Consider the following 22584-nt stretch of genomic DNA (forward strand, 5'->3'; position numbering starts at 1 on the left):
AGATAGAAGCCAAGCCCAGCTGTGCCCTTTTATTATGTTCTTGAATAATATCCATTGCTTTCTGCAGGGGTAGAGAGATTGTCTAGCAGACAGCAGGAAATAAGACAGTCAACACTAAGGGATATAAAAAATTAATAGAGTTATAGCCCCAAAGATTGCATAAATAATATTGGCAGGGTAGGGAAGAATTTGGGATAAACACAGCTAAGCCAAATAGGACTGTGTTAAGTTAAATAATGCACTAATTAAATTAATGCCACAAATGCAGAGGTTTAGAATCATTGTTAGAACAGATGCTTCTAATCTTTATATTGAGATCAGTTCTAGGTAATTTAAACTTACATCACAAGCTGCATATATAACAAAAATGATGCATTGTTTTTTATTAAAGACTTTATTAAAATTATTTGAAAAATATTAGAAAGCATTATCAAGGAATCCCAAAGCATATATGTTACACTCCAGATGAATGTTTGTTAGTCAACTGAAAAACTGTAAATCAGTGTTAATGAGGTCAGAAGAAAATGAAAACAAAATAAATTGAAAAGTTTCAAGGAGAAGGTGAAGTGAAAATGAATTATGCACTTATTTATTTTCTGCTCTTTATTCTCTTGCTAGTTCTTAGGTGAAGTGATTTAATTCAGTGTTGTGTCTGAGAAAACATTTTAAATGTGTCCTTTTTGAAAAATATGTCTATAGCCTGCACTATGGTCTTATGACACTTTGAAATAGATTGAGCACTCTCAGTTTTAAAGGTGCTTTAAGGCTCTTTTAAAATCCTTGAAAGTCAATTCTCCAGATTGAGGCCAATGCTATCAAGAGTGGGAATAAATCAGAGAATCTGAATTTATGTGTCAAACTCTCAGGAGGGGAAATTCTCTCAAGAAACTCTTCATGTGACAGGTTTAAGCTCCATAATGTTTTCTGCATCCTGGCATGAATCCCTTTGTAATGAAGAGAATAGGCAGTTTTAATATCAGATTTTCACTATAAAGGAGTATTTTTAATCTACACCTATATCCAGTTGCAAAAAATACTACTCTGTGAAAATCCATGGAAAAGCTGGCTTTTACTAGATATCCTAGAATTTCATTTAGTTCTTAGAATCACTCATTTTGCTGAAAGAGACCAGGAAACATATCAAAGAAATTATATGAAGAAAAGCATCATATGATATGTGCCCAGCTGTTCCTCTAGTCCCACCACCATAATGAGATTACTGCTGCAAGTAAGAGTTGGTGAGATGAAGTCCTATTATTATTATTCTAGAATAGAGATTGCTCAGTCTTTGTGAAATTAGCATCCATATTGACAAATTATACAGAACTGGCAAGCTGAATCTCATTTACATATAAACTGTCTTTACTTTTTCAAGCAAAATAAATACTTCTAGGGTCAGACACTTGTGCTGGAAATTGTCATAGTTCCAATTCCATTTTACATCACTGAAGACTTGCTCCCCTGCCAACAATAGAGTTAAGTAAATGAATGAATTTAACTCTTATCTGAGTTCATTTAATAATAGCATGTCCACAGTTCAGAAAGTAATCCTTCACCTCCAGGATAGCCATGGGCACTGTCGCAGACATTATTTTCAGCTGCTCCACTGCAAGACTTGCTTTAAAATTTTGCAGTTGGAAATACTTTCACTTCTCCTGACAACCTGCCTATTCATTTTATTATTGTCATTGCTTTCCCTCAGGCTCTGCCAAGAAGCTTGCACTTGCAGTTTGATCAAATTACATGCTTTTCCTTGATGTGAACATGTAAAACATCACTGTGCTTTGCTCAGGAAATGATAACAGATTACAGAATGTCCCATGTTTACGTCACTGATTTGAATCCAGTCCAAGCCACTAGTGACTGACTGTCATCCTTAAATAACCCTTATGAAACTGGAGAGAGAGTCTTAATCATTTTAATTTTATAAATGAAATATTTCCTGAATGTGAATGAGGAAAATCTAAAAATTCACATCCTTGAATATAGTGTAGTTGAGATGCAGCTGAGCTTGAGTGGAAAGGAAAATATTTCCAGCAGATGAACTGTAAGGCAGCACTTGATTGACAGTGACATCTCAAAATGATTGAGGAACAGACGTTTCTCCTTCTTGTATTTTAATTCACCAAATGAAAGCCCTAGCTCTTCTCCCAGCCACCATTATGATGATAATATTAGCACTTATTAGGTATCTAAACACAGCATCGATAATCATAATAATGCTACCACGTAATAAATAGCAGAGGTGGTAATTTGCATCAAAAGTGCTAATATCAATTTCCTTCAATAATGAAAGTGTCTCAATAAACATGCCAATAATACTCTTCTCCACCCTCTTTTAGAAGCTCCAAAGAGAAATAAACCCAGTATCTCCTAGTTGCTTTTACATCAAGCTTTGAAGTAAGACCATCAACTCAAAGCACACAAAGCAGTTAAAATCGGTTAAATCTGTTAAAAATGCAGTCAAGAAAACATTTGAGGTCTTGTTTGGATTAGTTAGTGGGTCGATATTAAAAAAACAAACCTAAAAACCAACAAAACAAACAAAAAAAAATCAACCTTTTTTAAATTTGTGTTTCATTCCTATGATTCTACATTTCCTTGATATCCGGTCAACATTTTTGCACAAATACTCATTTGATGTTGGGTCATGATTTTCTTCAGCCTTGTGAAAATTGATCCCTGTTCTTGTATCTCCATCAATATTATTATTTTTAGGGTGTGGAGGACAGAGTTTGGTCAATATCTGTGTTATCTGTGTTAAAATAGAAGTGCTGTTGAAAATTCTTCAGATTTATTTGGTTTCACATTCAAATTAATCAACTTGATAAGATTAAAAATCTTTGATAATCACATAGAATTCTCCCAGGTAATTTGGTATGTGAATGATATTTTTTCATATTAGATCATTATTTCTGAGAGTGCATATTATTTGAGATTTCATATATAATGATGGATCATGATTCTGCTAAGAAAGGTATCTGACTTCTTGCCAAAATTACCACTGTCCCTGGAAACTTTCAGAACTTTTCATGGTCTCCAGAGTAATTGATGACATTTATTTTAAAGTACAGATGTAATAGATATTCTCTTGTGTAGCTCAGGAATTTATAAGTTAAGCACATCTACATCACGTTTGGGTTTGAGTCACTGGACTGAGATTTCTATCACAACTTTGATTTAGCCTTTTAAAATATTACTGTGTTGTTTAATATAGCACTTAGACTAGTGTCAGATATCATAGATATCACAGATATCACAGATATCATAGAATCATAGATTATCCTGACATGGAGGGTGCCCAAAAGGATCACGGAGTCCAACTCCTGGCCCTGCACAGGATTATCCCCAAGTGTCACACCCTGTGCCTGAGAGCACTGTCCAAACACTTCTTGAATTCTGCCAGGCTGGTGCTGTGACCACTTCCCTGGGGAGCCTGTTCAGTGCCCAACCACCCTCTGGGTGAAGACCCTTTTCCTGATATCCAACCTAAACCTGCCCTGACACAGCTTCAGGCCATTCCCTTGGGTCCTGTCACTGTCACCACAGAGAAGAGATCCCCTCCTCTTCCCCTCATAAGGAAGCTGTGGAGTGTGATAAGGTCTCCCCTCAATCTCCTGTAATAAACCATGTAATTTAAAGAACCAAAAAGTTGAAAACAACCTAAGAAAGCATGTTTGATGTGTCATGAGTGCTGTATGCAGTTGATGTGAACAGTAGTTTTGTGAATGTTTGCTTGAGTCAGGTTAACAGGAGATTTTAGTGGAATGTAGTGAGGACAGTATTACATTTGTCAATATACATATATATATATATATATATATATATATATGGGAAGGAAAGGAGTGCTCAGACTGTAAGAATCATCCCAGGACAGATTTTGTAATAAAGGGAGTCTGGACTGTCACAAACTTCTAAAAAAGTAGAAAATTTTGGTACAAAGGGAAGTTCTTGACAGTCATTCTGAGCTGTTCCACTTTAACTTGGAATTGTAGTTATGTCTCAAATTCTTTTAGCTGTTTTGAAAAAAATTATTTCTTTCAAATGGTGAGTAGGTATTTACGGAACTGTACTCTTAGCATCCTAATGGGGTAAGGTAGCCAATGAATCCCAATTCAGAGAATGAGAACTCAGGCACTAAGTTCAGTGCTCACTCAAATTGTGGTAACCCTTGACAAGACAAACCAAGATGATGTAATAGTTGGGAATGGTGACACTCAGTAGAGATCACTTAGTTCATCTTCAGAAATGAGATCTTTGTGTGTTGGACAGCGTTAAGAGAAGAAATTTTTTTAAGAATTCTTTTCTTATAATTGTTCTTTCCTTTTGAACTTTATCACTACTGGTGTGTTCCTACTGAATTGTGTTTGAAGATCACTTGGAGTGGTTAGAAGCCCCATGGAAGAATTGCTGAAACTTTGTCTATATTGTACTATGGTTCTCACCAGCATCGACCAGGTCTATTTGAACTGATGTTTCTATATGAACACTGCATCAAGTAAGAAAGTCTTAGAGGTATATATAACTTGAAAAGCACAACTTTTAGATAAAGGGAAATTCGTTCTTCTCATCACAGCTGTCAACATTTTACCTTTGACTATATACATAAGGGGTAAGGGGTTCATTATATTCCTATGGTTTCAAAAGTGAGTGTGTGAGGTGGAGAGGGAACAATGATTCTTTAATGTGATGCTGGTGGTAACCTACCCTTTATGGCTTACCATGGGTCATAAAAAGGCAGGTGGTGATCAAAGGAGATAATGAAGACTTTTGTCAGCATGTGGAATTTTCAAAGAGTTAATTGGATCCACAACTGGTTGGCCAGGACCTTCATCTATTTTTATTGTCTTTTCTTAGGGGATATTTTTGTGTATTTTCAGTTTTTGCAATAATATGTCCTGATATCTTATTCTGATAATTTGGGCAAGATATTGAATTTCTGCATCACTTTAAGTTTCTCCCACATATCCCACTTGGGATAATGGGTATTGCAAGTGCAGGATCTTCTGTTCTATGGAAGAGGTTTGATGTTCATCTTATCTGTGTTTTGCAGAAAGATGACAGTAGCTTCAATACAGGAAAAATCTAACTCCACTGCTAACTTATGCTATATGAGCCCAGTTCCCTTGTGCTTATAGGTTTTGCAGTATTCATGTAATCGAAAGAAGGCATGAAAAAATTTTAAATTGCATTAACTTCATCCCTTATCTATAAATATGAAGTAGGTAACTGATATGACAGCTATAAACTTTATGAGAGGTCTGTGAGAACTAGCAAATTTGCATGCTGTGCATCCTGACTCCGAGCCAGAAGAGTTGATTTGGGGATTTTTTATTTTTTTTCCTCCCCAAATTCCCTACACTCACAGACAAACTCAGATTATACTGATTTCTGCAGCTGCAATGAATTTTATTATTTTATGACACACAGTACCTTTTCTGTCATTTCCCGAGTTTTTTGGGATTTGGGGTTTTCTGTTTTTGTTGTTGTCATTCTGCTGTTTCACTGTTGCAGAGGAAGTGATAGCAAATCCTGCCAAATGGTTCTGCTTGGCACAAGAGCAGAAACAAATCCAAGAAGACTGATACTTATTAAACTCTACATTTTAGAATTGCAGGTCTTGAGCTTTAATAATTAGAGATTTTGCAGAATTGTTAACACAAAAAATTAAGGAGAAAGCATTTCTGTATTCCAACTAATCCCATCTGTCATGGTCCCATTGCACACCCATTGTTCCTCATGGGATTCCTCTCTCATTGCTAATAATTCATTTTCTGAATTCTAACAACACATTAAATGTCTTTCTTATGTATTTTGTCTAGGAATGCTAGGGCAAAGAGGTGCATAGATTAAAACCAAAAAATTACTACAAAGACAATATTTTCAGATATTAGTTTGATTTCAAGTAATGCTGTAGCCTACACAGACTGCTAGAAATGCTGCAGATGTCGTTGCCAAGCTCATGACACAGCCCAGAGCTAAAGGGTGGCCTGAAGTCATCTATCATAGATCACCTTTGCTCCTTGGCCAGGAACTCTCTGGCAAATACTTGTGCCAAGGATGTGCCACAGAGTGTTTTCTTATGAGAGCATCCAATAAAGAGATTCTGACATTCAGTCAAAGCAGAGAAATCCTGAAGTGGTGGTCTGAGGTTCTGCCATATTCTGTGTTTTATTAATGCTGTCAACACCTAATAGCTATGAACAAATAACAAGGAACTGGGGCAGCTCATTCCATGAGGTAATTAATTTACAGAGATTTTTTCAGCCACATTCCTTTAGAATTTGAGAAGAATAAAATAAAAATGGGGCTGAGCATCTAAGCAGAGAATTCTGATCCAAAGATGCCTGAAGTCAGTAGAATTCATCAGTTCCTTGTCTTTGATTTGGGACCTGAGTGCAAGACATATGTTTGCAAAATACCTTCTTAATATGATTTCTGCACTAGCTGAAGAATAGAAATTATTTCTACAGCAGCAAAGTTTGCTAAAACTTTTGTTCCTCTACATTTAAGGAAGAAACTGTTGTTGTTTTTTAAGATATTAATTCAAATTATGAAGTGTAGCCATGATTGATTTCAAAGAGGAAGAGTTTGAGTTAGAATAAAATAGCCTGCCTGAAGCCTCGAGAAATTACAAATCACTGAGCCAAGCCTACTTCAGGAAAGGCAATTTTATCCTATTCAAAGAGACATTTTTCCTTAGGTATTTTACATGAGAACTCTGTGCTCTGCTAAAAAAAAATAAAAAATAAAAAAAGAGAGAGAGAGAAAGAGTTCTTTGCTTTAAAGAACAAACAGCAAGCAGCCATTCCTGAAGCTCAAAGAATTGTTTCACCAAAGAAGAAACAGCAAAGACCAAACCCATAAAATAATGTTGTGGGCTGTTTTTTTCATGACTGATTAGTAGCAAGCCATTATTGGAGCTGTCAGGAACAGCTTCATGTAGTCCACAGGAAATTTCTGGTTTTTAGTGCTAGTGCTAATTCTCTTTAACATGCTTTTTGTGGTACAATTGAAAACAATCTCTAAAAAAGCCTGCTAAATTTTAAAGCTCTAATTCTAGTGTGTCTATTCACAGCTGAGCTGTGAATTAGGATGTCTGTCCTCTTCTGTCATGAAAATGCAAATTAGTAAGATTTTTTGAAAAGTCAAAATCAGATGCTACCAAAATCATCTTCCACCTGAGTTGTAGGACAATAAAAAGTGAAAATGGTGAGTGGAGCTGTTTGTCTACCTCAGAAGTGGTTAAGCTACCACATGCAAACTTTTCACTGTTTGTTTGTTTCCTTGCTGAATTGAACTTCCTGTCGTAAACAGCATTAAAAGTGGGTCATGACACCTTTAGATCTTTTTTTAATTTTAAGAGTAATTTTTTTTCCTGCAGTCTTTCTTTTGCAGAGTTGCAAAAAAATTTTGCCCTAGTTTAAAAAAAAATAAATTAAATGCCAGTCAAAGACAAAAGCTGGAACTTTTCCAGCTAGAAAGTGTGAAACAAGTCAAAAAATAGTAGGAGGAGAACTTGCTAAAAGTTATGCTAAAGCACTTCCTACTGTATTAACATTTAAAAAATAAAAAGGATTTAAAAACATTTTCAAGGTTGAATATGACCCAGAAATTAGAAAATTAACGATTTATTTAAACACCATCTTTTGTAATTCAAATAATATGTTTTCATGATTTATGATAGTTTATTTTATCCTGAACTGACATCTGGTATGGAAAACTTCAGCCTATGTAGTTCAAATTGCCAAATCTAGCAAATAAAAAATTGATGCTTCACAGCACAAATGATAGGGTGACCTTAATAATGACTGATTAAAACTCAATCTATTATGAATGTCTAAGAATACATCAGTTTATGCTATGATTGTGTATTACATCTGCTGCTAATTCTGTATTTAAATTCAAGGAAATTGTCTTGTTTTCTTTTAAATATTTGTATCAATCTTCAAGAAACTAGACAACCATCATTGATAAAACTTGCAGATAACTACAAGAGGAGTTGTTTACTATGAAAACAGTCTGGATTATTGATAAAATGGGACTTATAGGAAAAGAGGGTGGATAATAGATAATAAAGATAGAAATTGCTTTGACGAAGGAGAGGCTTTAAACTTTTCACCATTTTTGCTCACTCTGTAGAAGTTTTCTTTCCTTTTCAAAGGCAGAACTGGCTGTGCAGCCCATGGGCAGGATATCCTGCCTTGATCCCCAGAGGGCATCACCTTCTGATGGAAAGGGCTTCAAAGAACTGAGGTTGCATTGGCCAGTCTTTGCTTTACTGGATCCTCTTGTGCTTTTTGAAGATGGGTGTGATGTCTGCCCTTTTCCAGCCACTGAGACTTTCCAAACATCAGAGATTTGTAGATCCCTCAGCCATATCAGCTATATCCTGTTCATTTCCATGGACTAATTTTCTTTTTTTGAGCACATCCTCATTGATTTCCTCATGACATGTGTAGTACTTCATTCCCCAAGCCTCTGATATGAGATGCAGGAGCTGGAAAGCCTGAGAACAAACCCTGACAGTAAAGATTCTATCAAGGAAAGCATGTTCCTCATTTGTTTCTGTGCTTGTTGTCTCTGGGTCCTGCACCCATTGAGCAACAAGCCTTTTCCATAGCCTTCCATAGATGGAGAGCCCTTCTTTTATTGCCTTACTCTCCTGGATGCACAGAACATCACTTGTGCAATATCCAGTGTCCTGTCTGACATGGTACCCATCACCAACTCCACTGTGCACCCTCTCCAAAAAACAGATCCCTGTGTTTTAGTCTAGAGTAGTCTTGGTGAGAAATCCTGTCATGATATTGAGGTTGAAGAGACCATCCTCAGGACTGTCAGGCAAACTGTTTAATGTAAAAAGTTGTAATTTGTCTGTGCCATGGTTTTACCTTCTGTGTGTATTTTTTCTTTCTGGTCTGTTGTTCTACAATTCCTCTTTGACCTATCTCCATCCTAAGTAATCTGTTATAACCAAGGACTGTCAGGCCTACAGGGAGAGGGTTATATCTTTTATAAGACCAAATAATACAGCTGGAAGAAAAACAAGAAAGATTTTTGTCTCAGAGGACTTTCATTAGATTTCTGAGCTCAAAGCTCGTTCTCTCCCCTGACTATATTTCTTGGTCTAATAAAAGATATTACTTCTCTTCACAAGCCTAGCAGGTTCATAGAATTACACCAGCAGAGCTACAATGACACTTCTGTATGAGCAAGGAGACAGAAGCCTGTACAATCCAGAATAATACATGTTATATATGTTAAGGTGATCTATTCAATGTAGTCATTCTGAGCATGGTGATAATTAGCAGAGAAATAGGCTGGCCAGATTAGATAATGTTTTTCAAAAGAGATATGAGCCTAATACAGGTTTCTAGAGATTGGAATAGAAAATTCCATTGTGCTAAAGGTAGGGATAGACCTGCTGGAGTGACTTATATTTTGTTTTCAACCGTGAAATAGAATATAAGAAGTAACAGAAAGAAATATCAAGGGAATTCTCTTAGCTAGCAAAGTGAGATAATTATAAATCCCACTAGCAATGGGAGAAAGAAATTAGTTAATATTTTCCAGTTTAGCACATTTTTTATAGCATTCTGTGTTTTCAAATTTATCTTGAAATCACAAAACCACAAGACAGTCAGGTTTGGTGTCAGGGATTTAGACTTAGAACAGCTTGTTTGTGCAAGGACTTAGTTCTGCTTGTTCAAGGAATTTAAATTTGCTAAACAGGGCTGGTTCCTGAGAGCAGGACTGTCATGTGCTGTGTAATGCTTGCACTAAGTTATTGTTAATGCTTTCTTGGAAAGCATGTGGTCTGGGTTGTAAAGAGGTTGTAAAGCTGATAAGGATTGAACTGATAAATGCAGATGTTCATGCCAGAAACCAGACAGTCCAATCATGAAAAAAAGAGATGCCCTGTAAGGACAATATGCCCAGGCAAACAAACCAGCATAGCTTTCTGATTATTGAATTATTTGGAGAAACTGCCTGTAATCTCCATAAAGGAGCTATTACATGATATTATTCCATGAATAAATTTGTATATGAAAAATAGATGAATTATTCACTCAGTTTTAGTGCATCTCGCATAGAGGTAATTTATATTTCCTATAGCAGTAAAAATTCTCATTTTAATTAGTGTTTTAATGCAATGGAAAGTGAGCTGAGCATAGCTCCCAGGTGTTGTACTAAAAATGGAGACACATTCAGGATCTATTCTAAGAAGAAATATAGTTGCATTTGAGGTGTAGGGGTAGGATTGGATTCTGATATAGGCTAGTGAGGCTTATTTTCAATAAAATTCTCTGGCTTACACCAACCCAGACTCCAGCCCTCAACTGCATTATATTCAGGTTCATGTTTGTGAACCTGATTGTGTATTAGGAGTGCAATGAAGTGCAGGTTAAATGAGTAATATATAGCTATGCCAACACAGTTAATGAAAGTGGCTAAAGTGTTTAAATCAGAACAAGTGTTGACAGACTAATGGCATTCATCTCTGCTTTAGACAATGGATAATGGATAGATGCCACACCAAGTAATAGGCTCTTTTTTTTTTTTTTTTTTTTTTTTTGGTCTCTCTAGCCTGAAGTGGGGGACTTAAAGCATATTACCTGGGATTGCATAAATGGAGGTTAGTTTTGCAGGGAAATTTTAAAATACCATGATATTAAAAACAAAAAAAAAAAAAATTAAAAAATTACTATAGGGAGTTTGTGTTACCCAAAACTATAATAATAATAATAATAACTTCTAATTTTATGGACACCAGTAACATTCTCCATCAAAAGTATAATAGAGCTGAACTCTTGGACAGGAGTAGTACCACCAAGATTCAGCTTTCAAGAAAGCATTCTCAGTCCTGCAGGCATTTACACCTTCTCCAGCAGCTGTTAACCACAGTGCCTGCTCCTTGAAAAATTATCAATGAGCCCAGGCAAAAGCCATGAGTGTGCACTGGGAGATAATGCACTTGCACACACAGGTGTGTGGAGAAAAATACTTGAAGATTCTGGTTTTGGGCTCTCTCTGGCATTTAGAAAGATGATATTTTTAAGCCATCCTTCTCAGCTGAAAGACATTTCTTCTATGAGAAGAGGCTGGTAAGGTAATTTGAGCCTAACTACTGATTTCTTAATGTACTCTTAAGACAGACATTTATTTCTTCTTAAAAGTAGTAGATCTTTTCAAGTGAAAATACGATTTTAAAATAGATATCATCCCTTAAAATGAAATCCCAGAAAGACTGTAGTTATGAGCCCAGTATTACTACTTAGCTGATTAAATTATCACTGCCACATATGCCAATATGTTCTTAAACTAACTAAGGAAAATTCTCAGTCGTTTAAAGTTCTTGGTTTCCTTACAAAGTTTCAGCAGTGTGTATTAATCTACTGTTAGGAATATGGTGTTCTAGCAAATACAATTCTCATCATTTGCAAAACAGATTTATCATGTGTTTCTGTAGTTTTAATTACTAAGATGTATTTCTAATTTATTTTTGTGGCAAATTCCTCTGTCATTAGAGCAGAGATTTTCATTTGTAACAAAAATTTATTTCAGTGATTCAGCTATTCTAGACAGGGCTTAGTAGATGTGTCATTTAATCTTTTAAACTAATGATTTACTATTTTCTACAGGATCTTTTATTTAAGTCTTCAGGTACTCTTCAGAATGTCATTTGCCATTTGATGTTTATGCAAGCATATGAAATTTAATCACACTAATGCCTCTTTCTTTAATGCAGAATACCCACTCCTGTGGGTGGCTCCCCTGAAGTAGTTACTGATCCTGATAGGATTTAAACATTCTTCAGTGGAGAACTGACTAGCAGTAAACCCAGTGGACTCCAAATGGGCTCTCAGCCATGCATGTTGTGTAGCATGCACGAGTGTAACACAGATATTTTAAACATGTACAGCTGTGGTAGCTCTACAGCACTGCCCCCAGGAAAATCAGAATTACACTTTTCTTACTGGTTAAGTGGTGATGCCTTTGAAGTGTCATTGGAGGCATCATCAAAAGGCCATAGGAATACAGATCTGGTTTAGGGACAGCCTTTCTGCTACCTAATTGTGGATACTGCTGAAAACTCAGGGAAAGATGCAGATTGGACTTTCCCAAGCTGCTTAAAGGAAAACAAAAGCGAAGGAATTAATGACAGAGATGAACACCTGGTGTTGATCACAGAACAGTGCCTGAGAAACATGATGTTTGGTAAAGGCATGCTTTCAGGAAGTGTTGCCTTTCTTGGGCCAATGAGCCTTTTCTATCCTGTGTTCCACTATCTAGTCTATAAAAGTGTGACTGCTTTTTTAATAAATTGCTTTTCTCCTGCCTCTGAAGGAAGTTGTGTGTTGCTATATCATTTTGCTGTTCCTAGCCTTATAGTGACACCTAATGATGAAGCAAATGCCCTCTGGCACATTGAAAGGAATGAGTTGAATGTATTGACTGTGCTGAAGATGAGTTTACAGTGTTGGTAGTTAGAGAATTGCTTTTGACCATTATCAATATAACAATTGGTTATCAGCATAGCAGTGCATGGCCTTTAGACCAAAGATGATTTCAGTAACAATCTGTTGATGCTAAAGAGGCCTTTTTTTTTTTTTTGTAATTAAGGCTAGACAATCTGCAGGCAAAAATTTTAGAAAGTACTCTCTGGACCCCATAGAGGGAGGGACCCCAGGTATGAACCGGACCACATTATCAAAGATTTCCCAGTGCTCAGTGCTCCTGGTACCTGTGCTGACCTTTAGGACTCTAGGTGAGCACACCTGCTCTCTTTGCAGCTGAATGTAGTGGGAAGAAGTTACTTCTTATAATCCAGGTTGTTGGTCACAACTATCTCCTGAAATTCACTCTTGACCTTTCTGTTCTCCACTGCCCCAAGTGTCAGGGTTGAAAAAGAGCCTTCAGAAGAAGGAGCTGTTTCTTCTCAGCTGGGGCCTGATACTAACTCTGCTTGGTCACTGCTGGGGTAAATTTTTTTTATTTCTTTACTAAAAGTTCTGATTTCAAAGAGAGCTTCTCTGTGCTGAAGGAGTGGGAAAAAACACCCCACAATCTTATTTTCTTCACTTCCAAACTCTCAAAAATATAAGATCCAGTAAATCACTTGGAACATCTGGTCCATAATGCACTAAAAGCTGGTGACTCTGTAGCCTTATACACTGAAAATATGGTTATGTGAGCATGGGCTATTCTGGAGCAATATTTTCTATCATAGCAGTGGCAAAATGCAGCTTTGATTTACTAGCCAGTATCAAGCTGGTAAGTCTGTGACATATCCAGCTTAGCAGACCTCTTTTTTTCTGCCAGCACTAAGAATAAATCCTGAATTTTAGAAACAGTGTATTGATCTATGTGTAAGCAAAGACTGTTTCCATTTCTGTGTTCCTCATTTGAGCGTCCCAGGAATCTGAAGAATCAATGGAAAGCAGTTTGTCATCCAGTGCTACTCCTGCTGCACTGCCATGTTAGCTCCTCTGTAGTGAGAAACCTGAGGCAAAATATTGGAGTAAAAGCTTGTTTTAGTTTGTCACTTTTTACCTAAGCTCTTCATTCCTTAGGCACTCTCCAGAGTGCCTTCACATAAGCACATTTTAAATGGAAATAAGCTAAGCTGCCCTTTCATGCAAATTTCTCATGGTCCATCAGCTTTTTTCTTTCTCTCTCTTTTTTTTTTAATTTATTTATTTATTTTTTAATATTTACTTTTTGGTGTTGATGCTTTGTGAGCAGCTGTTTCCTAGCCCCTGTCCTTGGGAAGCATGTTGCACTAGCATGTATGAAAAGGAGACATTCTTGTCAGCTCTTTCTTTGTACTACATTTAAGAAAGAGCTGGCAAACTCTGCTGTGCTGAGCAGCAGAAAGTGTAAGATACTTTGATGTTGTGTAAGTTTGAACAGCTTCTGGACAGGTACAAATATGCTTGAAGATACAGAAATTGTCTGTGCTGAACACTGGTGTATGTTCTTTCAATACCTACATGCTAATTCCTTTGCTTTTCATGTTGGTGATGAGAGGCTGAATGTGTCTGAGGAGACAGGGACCCACAGCCTTTGAGATAAAAATAGTAATCTTATCACAACTGCCTCTCCTTGACTTTGTATTTGTAGGAAGTGTTTTCATGTCAGTACATCAGTGCCTCATCTAAGGAAAGGGGGTGTTTTTCTATGTCCTTTTCTTATTTGGTGTTTCATGGTGAAGCTGAGAATTGTGTAGCAATGACAAAGATGCTAAGTATAAGTATGATATGAAATGAGGTTGTTCTATTTCCAGGGTTTTCAGGACATGTATTTCCATGGTATGTGCATCCTAGGAATATCCTCCACCTTTCACCCAAGTCCAGTGGGTTCTTCATGCATGAGGAAAACAACCACAGCAGTACTGCCCAGGGAGCATTCAGGAGCTGAATAAATAGTTAAATATACTTTTGAGTAAATAGTGCTGAGGTATTGCTTAATTTAAAATCCTTTAGTCTGCCAAATAAAAATGGAGATTCCCATATGCTATGCCTGAAAAAAAAGTATACTTAATAGCATTTTATTCATATGAAAAGATAACCAGATGTAGAGTTCCATGATGCATTACTGTGAAAGCAGCGTGTGAGAATTCTGCTACATTTAAAAAAAAAGCTAAAGAGGGGCCACTGAAATTAGTCCAGATGTTTGTAGCCTCATTGTGCCCCTTATATACTTAAACATGCATTCCTTGCCATCTGCCTTTATAATGAGCCCCAATTTCTTTAATGCAAATACAGGTCTGTACTACTGCTCTGCTACTGCAGTTCCTGGGCTGGAACTACACAGGATTCTTTCTTTTTCTTCCAAGTTTGGAGAATGATGAATCCAATACACAATTCTTCATGTGGGTTTACTTCCAGAGTTGACTCCCAGACTCAGTAATTATATGGAAGGGGAGATCTTTATTGCAGAAAAATCAAAGCCAAGGTGTTTCTCAGCATCCATGCTCCAAGCTGACTGCATTGCAGTGTGGAGGTGCCCAAGTAGCTCAGCTCTGGCAGCACTCTGCTGCAGAAGCAGGGAATTCACCTTAGGCCACTTTAGTTACTCTGAAGGATCTACTTGCATGGTTTGCTGGACTGGGTTTATTCAGAATGCTGCTCTGTAAACCTGCTTCCCTCCAAATGAAGAGTGGTGGACTTGCTCTGCAATATTACTGTTTGGATTTCTTACTGGAATGCTGCCCCTGGAATTCTTGAGACCTGCAAGAGCAAACAGGTTTTGTTGATATTGCAGTTTGGCAAACCACTTCAGAAAATTCAGATCTCAAAAAAGCCCCTTACCAAGCTGAGGGTAAGGCTGGGGTTCTGCTGAAGAGTATTTGGATGCTGCCAGGGAACTGATGAGGACCTGAAATGTGCTCTGTCTGTTTTCTTGCTACCTGTAGAGAAGGATCTTCATGCAAGCAAGTGGAAAACAGTGCTTTTCATTTTTTTTCACTTAATAGGTTTGATCAAAGGTTTTCTGATGGTATCAAAAGTTTATATAATATGATTTAATACTAGCTGGAGTAGTAACCTTGAGTATTTTTCTCTGGTTTCATAAAGATGCAGTGGTGAACCAAACGGACCAAGTTAATTTAAAAACCTGATTTTAAGATTTTTGGTTTTCTTCCAGGCCTTACATGACTTAGATAAAAGACAACCTTTTAAACTCTTAATATGCTTAATGAGAAAGGAGACAAGCATTTGCAATTAAAAATCAAAGTGACTATATTTAAACTGTACACAAACCTGAATTTCCTTGGTATTATCAATTACCCTGGAATAATTCAGACATCAGTGAGAGCTTCCAGTGTAAAATGAAAGTGATATTCATGGGTTTTACTCTGGCAGTATGAAGAAATTTGTTAGCAAAGGGGTGAAGTTGGTATTGGCTCAAAGAACAGGCTTTTCTGAGTGTTTGACTTTAATTGAAATATGGAGGCAATGGGAAAAGAGATCAGCATCCGACTCATTTTTATCCTTGTCTGATTCTTTTCTTCAGACTTGTGTAAGGTTGTCAGGGAATGGGAGTAAAAAAAAAAAAACAGCAGAGGAGATGAAAGCAAAGGAAACAGGGCTACACAGTAATTTATTTTGTAAAGTCCCATCTCCCTCATAACACAAAAGGAGAAGGAGGAGCTGGGGAGAAGTTTGCTGAGGAGAGGACTGCCTGAGAGAAAAGGAGATCCAAGGGCAAAGAGAAAGGGGAATGGACCCAAAGTGACTTGAAAAATGAGTCTAAGCCAGATGTAGTGAAAAGTGATGTCCCTTGACCAACCCAAACCCTGAAAAAACAAACAAACAAGAAAAAAAATAAAAAATACAGGAAAAAGCTGCAGGAAATGGAAAGGAAAATGAAGGGACAGAAAAGCAGAGAGGGCAGTAAGTACACTGAAAGCACACAGAGAAATTGATGGCAAGAGGTATTGCAGTGTAGGAAAGAGGAAGATAACCATGGGTTAGGGAGCTGTTGGTAGTACTGAATTCATAGTAAAAAAAAGGACTAAAGAAGGGAAAAAAGGTGTTTTCCAAAGAGATGACAGAAGGAGAAAATTATAGATTAAGATCGCCAAATTTCAAATGAAAGGGAAAGAAGAAATAGAGAAAGTAAGCCAGAGATAAAGAGATGTGGGGGGGAGGATGGGAAGTCAGGGATCATTACAGTGACACCACTAGCTTGGAGAGATGGTTCATTTTCTTTGAGACATGGTGATTTACTATATGTTTGAAAAATCATACCATTAGGTTCTAGAAACTTGGCCTAAGCACTAAGCATCAGTTTTGTGAGTAGAGCATGCAGTGGGAGAACCTATTAAGTCTATGTTGTTTCCCCTGTAAATTCAGCTTTTGTCAGTGGTCTAAAATACCCAATTATAACTTCTGGCAGCAATCTGGGTCCTTGAGAAAACACTGAGGCAAGAGCTAGTAGCCAAATGAACAGCAGGTTACCAGCAGATAACTTTCCATTAGCTTCTTTATTTCAGTTCAGTAAGAAAAGGAAATTTGGGTAGTCCCCAAAGCAAAATATTTTATTAGCTCTGTTCAGTGTTATTCTGCCTTGTGCATTGGCTTTGAGGAAAGAAATTCCTACTGAGGTCACTTGCACTTGTGTCTACGATCAGTTAAGAAAACAAATAGCCCACCTCAACTGCTGGAATTGCAATCCTTAGTGCCCTGGATATAAAACTAAACTTGAGTATTCACATCCTCTTAACAACTTGAAAATAACAGAGCAAGTGTAGGGGCAGGCCATTCCTTCTAGGCCAGAGACAAATTAAAGCAATAAAACACACTGTACAAAACAATTAACAGAATGCACAGAACTATAGAGATTTCACCACACAGAATGCAGGAGAAACAAGTGCTGCTATACATTACCCAGTTGTTGAGCACAGTATTTTCTACTGATTTTAACAACTTACTATTTGCTGACTATTACCTCAGCTTTGGTGGAGGCAGCAGTTAGACACACAAAGCTTTTCTGCTAGCCAATCCTATTAGGAAATTGCTGTGAAGAACAAAACTGATCCTTACCTCTTCAATCAAGCCCAGGGGTACAAAAGCCCTCAGTTAACTCCTGGCCACCAGATTTTTGCAGATTTGGTTGATCAATTGTTGGCTGCTGCCTAAAAAGCTGAACTGAAAGGACTCTTTAACCAGGTAACAGAGCATCTGACTACATTTTACATTCCTGAGAACCGAAAGATGTCTTTTATAGTGTCTCTTCAGTGAGACAGTTTTTAAGCAATAGGATTTAGTGGCTGATTTCCCAGTTGCTGTTGGACATATTAAACAACAGCTGACAAGAGACATGAGGAATACTCTGTGCAAAACAATTTCTATGTTGTCCCGCTTGAATTTTGCCTAAACTGGTGTCCTAGAATATTTTGCAAATGCTGAAATCACACATTACCAAAAAACCTCTTCCTTTTTCATCATTATATTTTAGTGTGTGCCCCACTTCTAGTCTTCCAGCCCTCCTGGGAGTTCGAACCATCCAGCTGAATGTCACTTTGTGACAGCATTGTCACTTTGTGGGTACTTCAGGCAGGGAATCTGAGATTTCTGTGGTTCAGCAGCTCTCTATGAACTGCTCTGTCATAGGCATTTCCACTGGAAATGTTTGTCAGGCTGTCCCTACTAAAACCAAGATATTGTTGGGATTTTTTCTTTAAATGACAGAGAAATAAATGAAAGAGGAGCCAGTGATCCCAATGTCCTTATAGGTTTGGGTTGCAGATGCAGAGCAGTTTTATCTCTCAGATTTCCATTGCACTTCCCCTAGAATATTTTCTGCTCTTGACCCATAGTAGTGTTGTGGTAATGCAGTCTGAGTTGGTCACATTGGATAAACCAGTTCCTGTATATTTTCTATGTTAATTGAAGTAACAGAACACTCTAAACTTTGATATAGTGACAAGCACTTAAGTGATTCATCTGTCTCAGTATTCTGGTTTTATTCATTTTCTCTGATGGTCCTCAACTGTGACCATACCAGGCCAATGTATTTTTGTTGATTAATTGACACAATCTGCATTTTACTCTGCCAATAAAGGAAGTGAAAAGTCTTAGATATTCAGCAGAGTTCACTGGTTGCATAGGAAATAGGGGAGGAAAACTGGCTGTAAGCTCTGTTATAAAGATATTACAGACTTTAGTGTTCCAAATTCTTTATAAATAATGAAATTGTAAGTCCTCATGAAGTGGATTTTGCCTACTTTAAAATTGATATACAAATTAAAGACCTTCCATAATGCATTGTTCATATAGTTCAAAATTTTCTAATGAAGAAGGGAAGTAAACTTTTGGCTTTGCCAGCAAAACAGGAGAACAAAGCCCATTTTGACATTGATGATAGTGAGGATAACAAGCTGGGATGTGGGATGAACAGAAAGAGATTGCAAATTGGATATCAAAGGAAGTAGAAGACTGACAACTTTTCCATCTTCATCATATTACATTAAACCTAGAAGAGTGAAAGCTGTCATTAAAATAAATAAAAGAAACTGAAACAGAAGTTCAAAGCACTATAAATGATAAATTTTGCCTGGTATGAAGATGACAAGCACTGTGCTCAGTAAGAGAGTTCCCATCACCCATCTGCCCAAATCCACCAGAATTAATGGAGATTCTGTTATTGTCTTATCTATTCTCTCATTTCAACCATCAGAGAGAGAACAAAAAAAAAGGAAGTAACTGCAGAAGCAGCAAATGTTTTGCAGAAGCTGAAGAGGGAGCTTCATACCACCCCCATCTCAGTGTTTCAGCACTAGTTACATTTGCTCCTTGCTGCAATGACAAGCTCAAATTGTCATCAATAAATGCTGATTTGTTTTCTCCTAATAACAGTAAGCAGCTCCCACTCAAAATCAATTTCAACTTTGTTGGCAAGACACTGCACATTTGTCTTCACCATGACTGAGCTGCATAAAGGAACAATTGAATTGAAAATTAAGTGAACAATAATTGAAAAATAAAAAGTGCCTTTTTAAAGGAAAATTAGTGCTATACTGAATTTCCAGAAATATTATGTTGGTGGGGGGGTTTTGCCCTAGAAAAGGTAGGGTTGGGCTAAAAACTTAATTATATAAATATTTGCACATTAGTGTACATAATTAAAAATGGACTTTAACCTCAAAAGGATAAAAAGGCTCTTCAGCAACTTCCTAGGGTTTTAGTTCTGGCAAAAGCAGCAGAGCTTCTGCAGTAATTATACATCCAACACATTTGGATATGCTAATTGGATCTAAGTTCTAATTAGTTTCTTTGTGTGACTAAGAATGACAACCACTGAATTAATTTAATGCAGTTTTGCTGTGAACTTAGTAGTGTTTTCACTGTTTTTTTACAGAAAATGTAGCCTGAAATGCTTTGCTTTATGGGATGTCAGTGGTTTGTCACATACAAAGTACAGTGTGAGTACATTTGCAGCATTTCACTGTACTCTTATAGGGAATGCACTTCAGCACTTAGGTTATCCTAAGGGTGTTACAGGGCTTTGCCTGGGGGGTGGTGAGGACCTGGACTGTGTCAGGAGTCCATCCATGACTAGACAACAGCTGGATATCCTGAGCTGGACCAGAAGATGCAGAGAGGGCTGCTGTGATCTCTTGCTGGTCATGGTGATTGGATGGGAACACAAAGTGGGGAAAACAAATGGGGATAATTTGTGCTTTTATTTAGGTACAGCCATAGGAAAGATGAGCAAGAGATTAATAGGACACCTCCTGATTTTGTGTCTCCTTGTATCCTGTTACTGTTTTCAGTTTCTCTGGGGTTCTGGATCTAGTAGATCCTTGATTCAGTCATTACTTGTGATTATAAGTAGGCTCAGCATTACCCTCACTCATTCCCTGACAGTGGGATAACCTTGACTTCAGAATGGTGAGAATTAGCTGTGAGTACTTCTGAAAGCAGCAGAGAGAAGTGACCACATTGCTTTAAGCCTATCTTCCTTTGGGAAATAGAATCATGGGATCATTCAGATTGGAAAAGACCTGTGAGACCATTAAGACAAACCTAACTTCTATATCATTGAGCAAAGTTTTTATTTTTTATTATTTGAGAGATGCATTTCTTAAGGAGGCACCTTCAAAGAATTGATATGCATGTATTGAAATTTGAAAATTTAGCAGCTGCTCTAGTCTAATAGGAGTAAAATAGAAAATAAGTATTTCAGATTACCCATTTCTGAAATTGTTAAATATGTTTACTTAAAGTTTATTCCTTGTTTTCTGTTTCACTTTGTAAGATCTATGAAACACATATACAAAGCCTTTTCACATGAATAACTGAAAATAATGATTTCTGTAAATTCTTCTTCAAAAGCCCCCTTCTTTACAAACCCTTTTAGATGGTTTGAGGCAACCTGCCATTTCTGTGACTCTGTGTGAGATTAAAGTAATATTTTCCATGCTTTACAGTTTGTTTCTCTCAGATTATGGAGTTGAATTCTCCAAGAGTAGAGACCACTGGACCCAACAGTACCCTACAGATGTTAATCTTGTTTTGTCAGAGGGACTAAAACATTTTGGTCCTTTAAACAGGAGTCAGAAGATGAGCATCCCTGCAAAAGGTTTCATTCACAGTCCATGGAGAAGGTGATCCAGAGCAAGAACTGGTAGCTGCAGGTGCCTGTCCCTTTGGCTGTGTAATGACTTCACACAGACAGTTGGTTTACCTGCCTTAACTGAGACTCTGCTCCAAAGTCCTCTGGAGTCAGTCATTGTCCTTCTGTTGGGTTTTGGATTTAACACTGATAATTGTGCAGGCCAGCTGAGTGTGGCAATGAATTTCCAAAATGAAAGTGGTTGTCTTGGTGTGTGGTGCCAAGGGATGTGTTTGATTTATTGATTGATTTGTTTCTCTATGCTCAAAAAAAGCATCTACCATCATACAAAAAAACAGGCAAGTTATATTTTCAGAGAAGCTGAATCACGAGTCAGAACCTACTAAACCCAGGCTGAAAGGCAGATAAACCTAAAGACATCCCCGAGCAAAAGTTTCATCCACAGAAGCTTAAGAAATACCACAGCACCAATGCAAAAAATGGCATAGATGAACTTTTTCTGCATTATCTATTGCAGTACTCTCCCAATACTGTAATGTGCCTATCCAATGGTCTTTTCCTCAATCATCTTTAAATGTGATTTTTAACCTGGCTTAAAATCACTGCTGTTCTCTTACTAATTAGTAGTATAAGCTTTAATTAGAGCTGGTGTAATTCCTTTTGTCAGTTCCACTAGGAAGAATGGGCTGGAGCAGAGAGCGTGCTAAAATGATGGTAGCTATTATTTCTCCAATTAGTGTATTACTGAAAGCAAGGTAGAAATATTTTTACAGCTACAGTACTTTTTAAATATTTTTCAGTAATATTGTAATCCTCTCTGACCTCTTTTAAAGCAATGCATATAACCCCAGATCCTGGATGCTGTCATCCATTGCACGATGGTATTTAAAATCAAGAACTGATATTCCTTAATTGCTTCATTTTCAATTTCAAGATGAATCTGTGCACAAGCCATTCCCTGAGTTTCCATCCCATTGATTCCAGAAGGTTTTCTGTCTATTTCGTACATTCCTGCCTAAAGCCACGTAGGAGGAACGACTAGCAAAGTTCTCTGGGCAGTGAGAAAATTATTTTTGTTTTCTCTTTTAGCTTGGCTGCTGGAATCCTGTAACTGGTCTGAATGGGTCACTGACAGACAGAAAGCTGGAGAACAACATGAGAGGAGTGGTTCTGCGTGTGGTCACTGTGCTGGTAAGCAGATGCTCATCCTGCACTAACAGGAATGTATTTTCTTCCTTCTGCCTCATCTTTTTATTAAGTGCATCCTTTTACCAAGAAAGTACTTGGCGTTAGAGGGTCTGATTTGAGCTGGTCAAAAAAACCCAGGAAGATGGATAATTTTCAACAAAATAGAATTATTTATCAGTACAGCACATTTCAGACTGATTCAAACACATTAGAACCTGTTTCTTGCACAGGCACATTCTAAATTAGGTAACACGAGCGTGTGAGCTGATAAAGGGCAAACCCAAGTGCCCTGTTAGCTAAAGTTACCTA

At 37.3% G+C, this 22584-nt stretch overlaps 1 protein-coding gene across 1 annotated transcript in view; it reads left to right on the top strand.

Annotated features, from left to right (window-relative positions):
* The window catches only part of GRID2 (glutamate ionotropic receptor delta type subunit 2), a 662777-nt gene that overhangs the window by 505091 nt on the left and 135102 nt on the right, over positions 1–22584 (top strand). Inside the window, exon 9 of the mRNA XM_056490497.1 lies at positions 22177–22278. Coding sequence (XP_056346472.1) covers positions 22177–22278 — 102 coding nt within the window. The remainder of the gene's footprint in view (positions 1–22176; positions 22279–22584) is intronic.

Source organism: Oenanthe melanoleuca, chromosome 4 (genome assembly GCF_029582105.1).
Source record: "Oenanthe melanoleuca isolate GR-GAL-2019-014 chromosome 4, OMel1.0, whole genome shotgun sequence".
NCBI classification, from domain to species: domain Eukaryota; kingdom Metazoa; phylum Chordata; class Aves; order Passeriformes; family Muscicapidae; genus Oenanthe; species Oenanthe melanoleuca.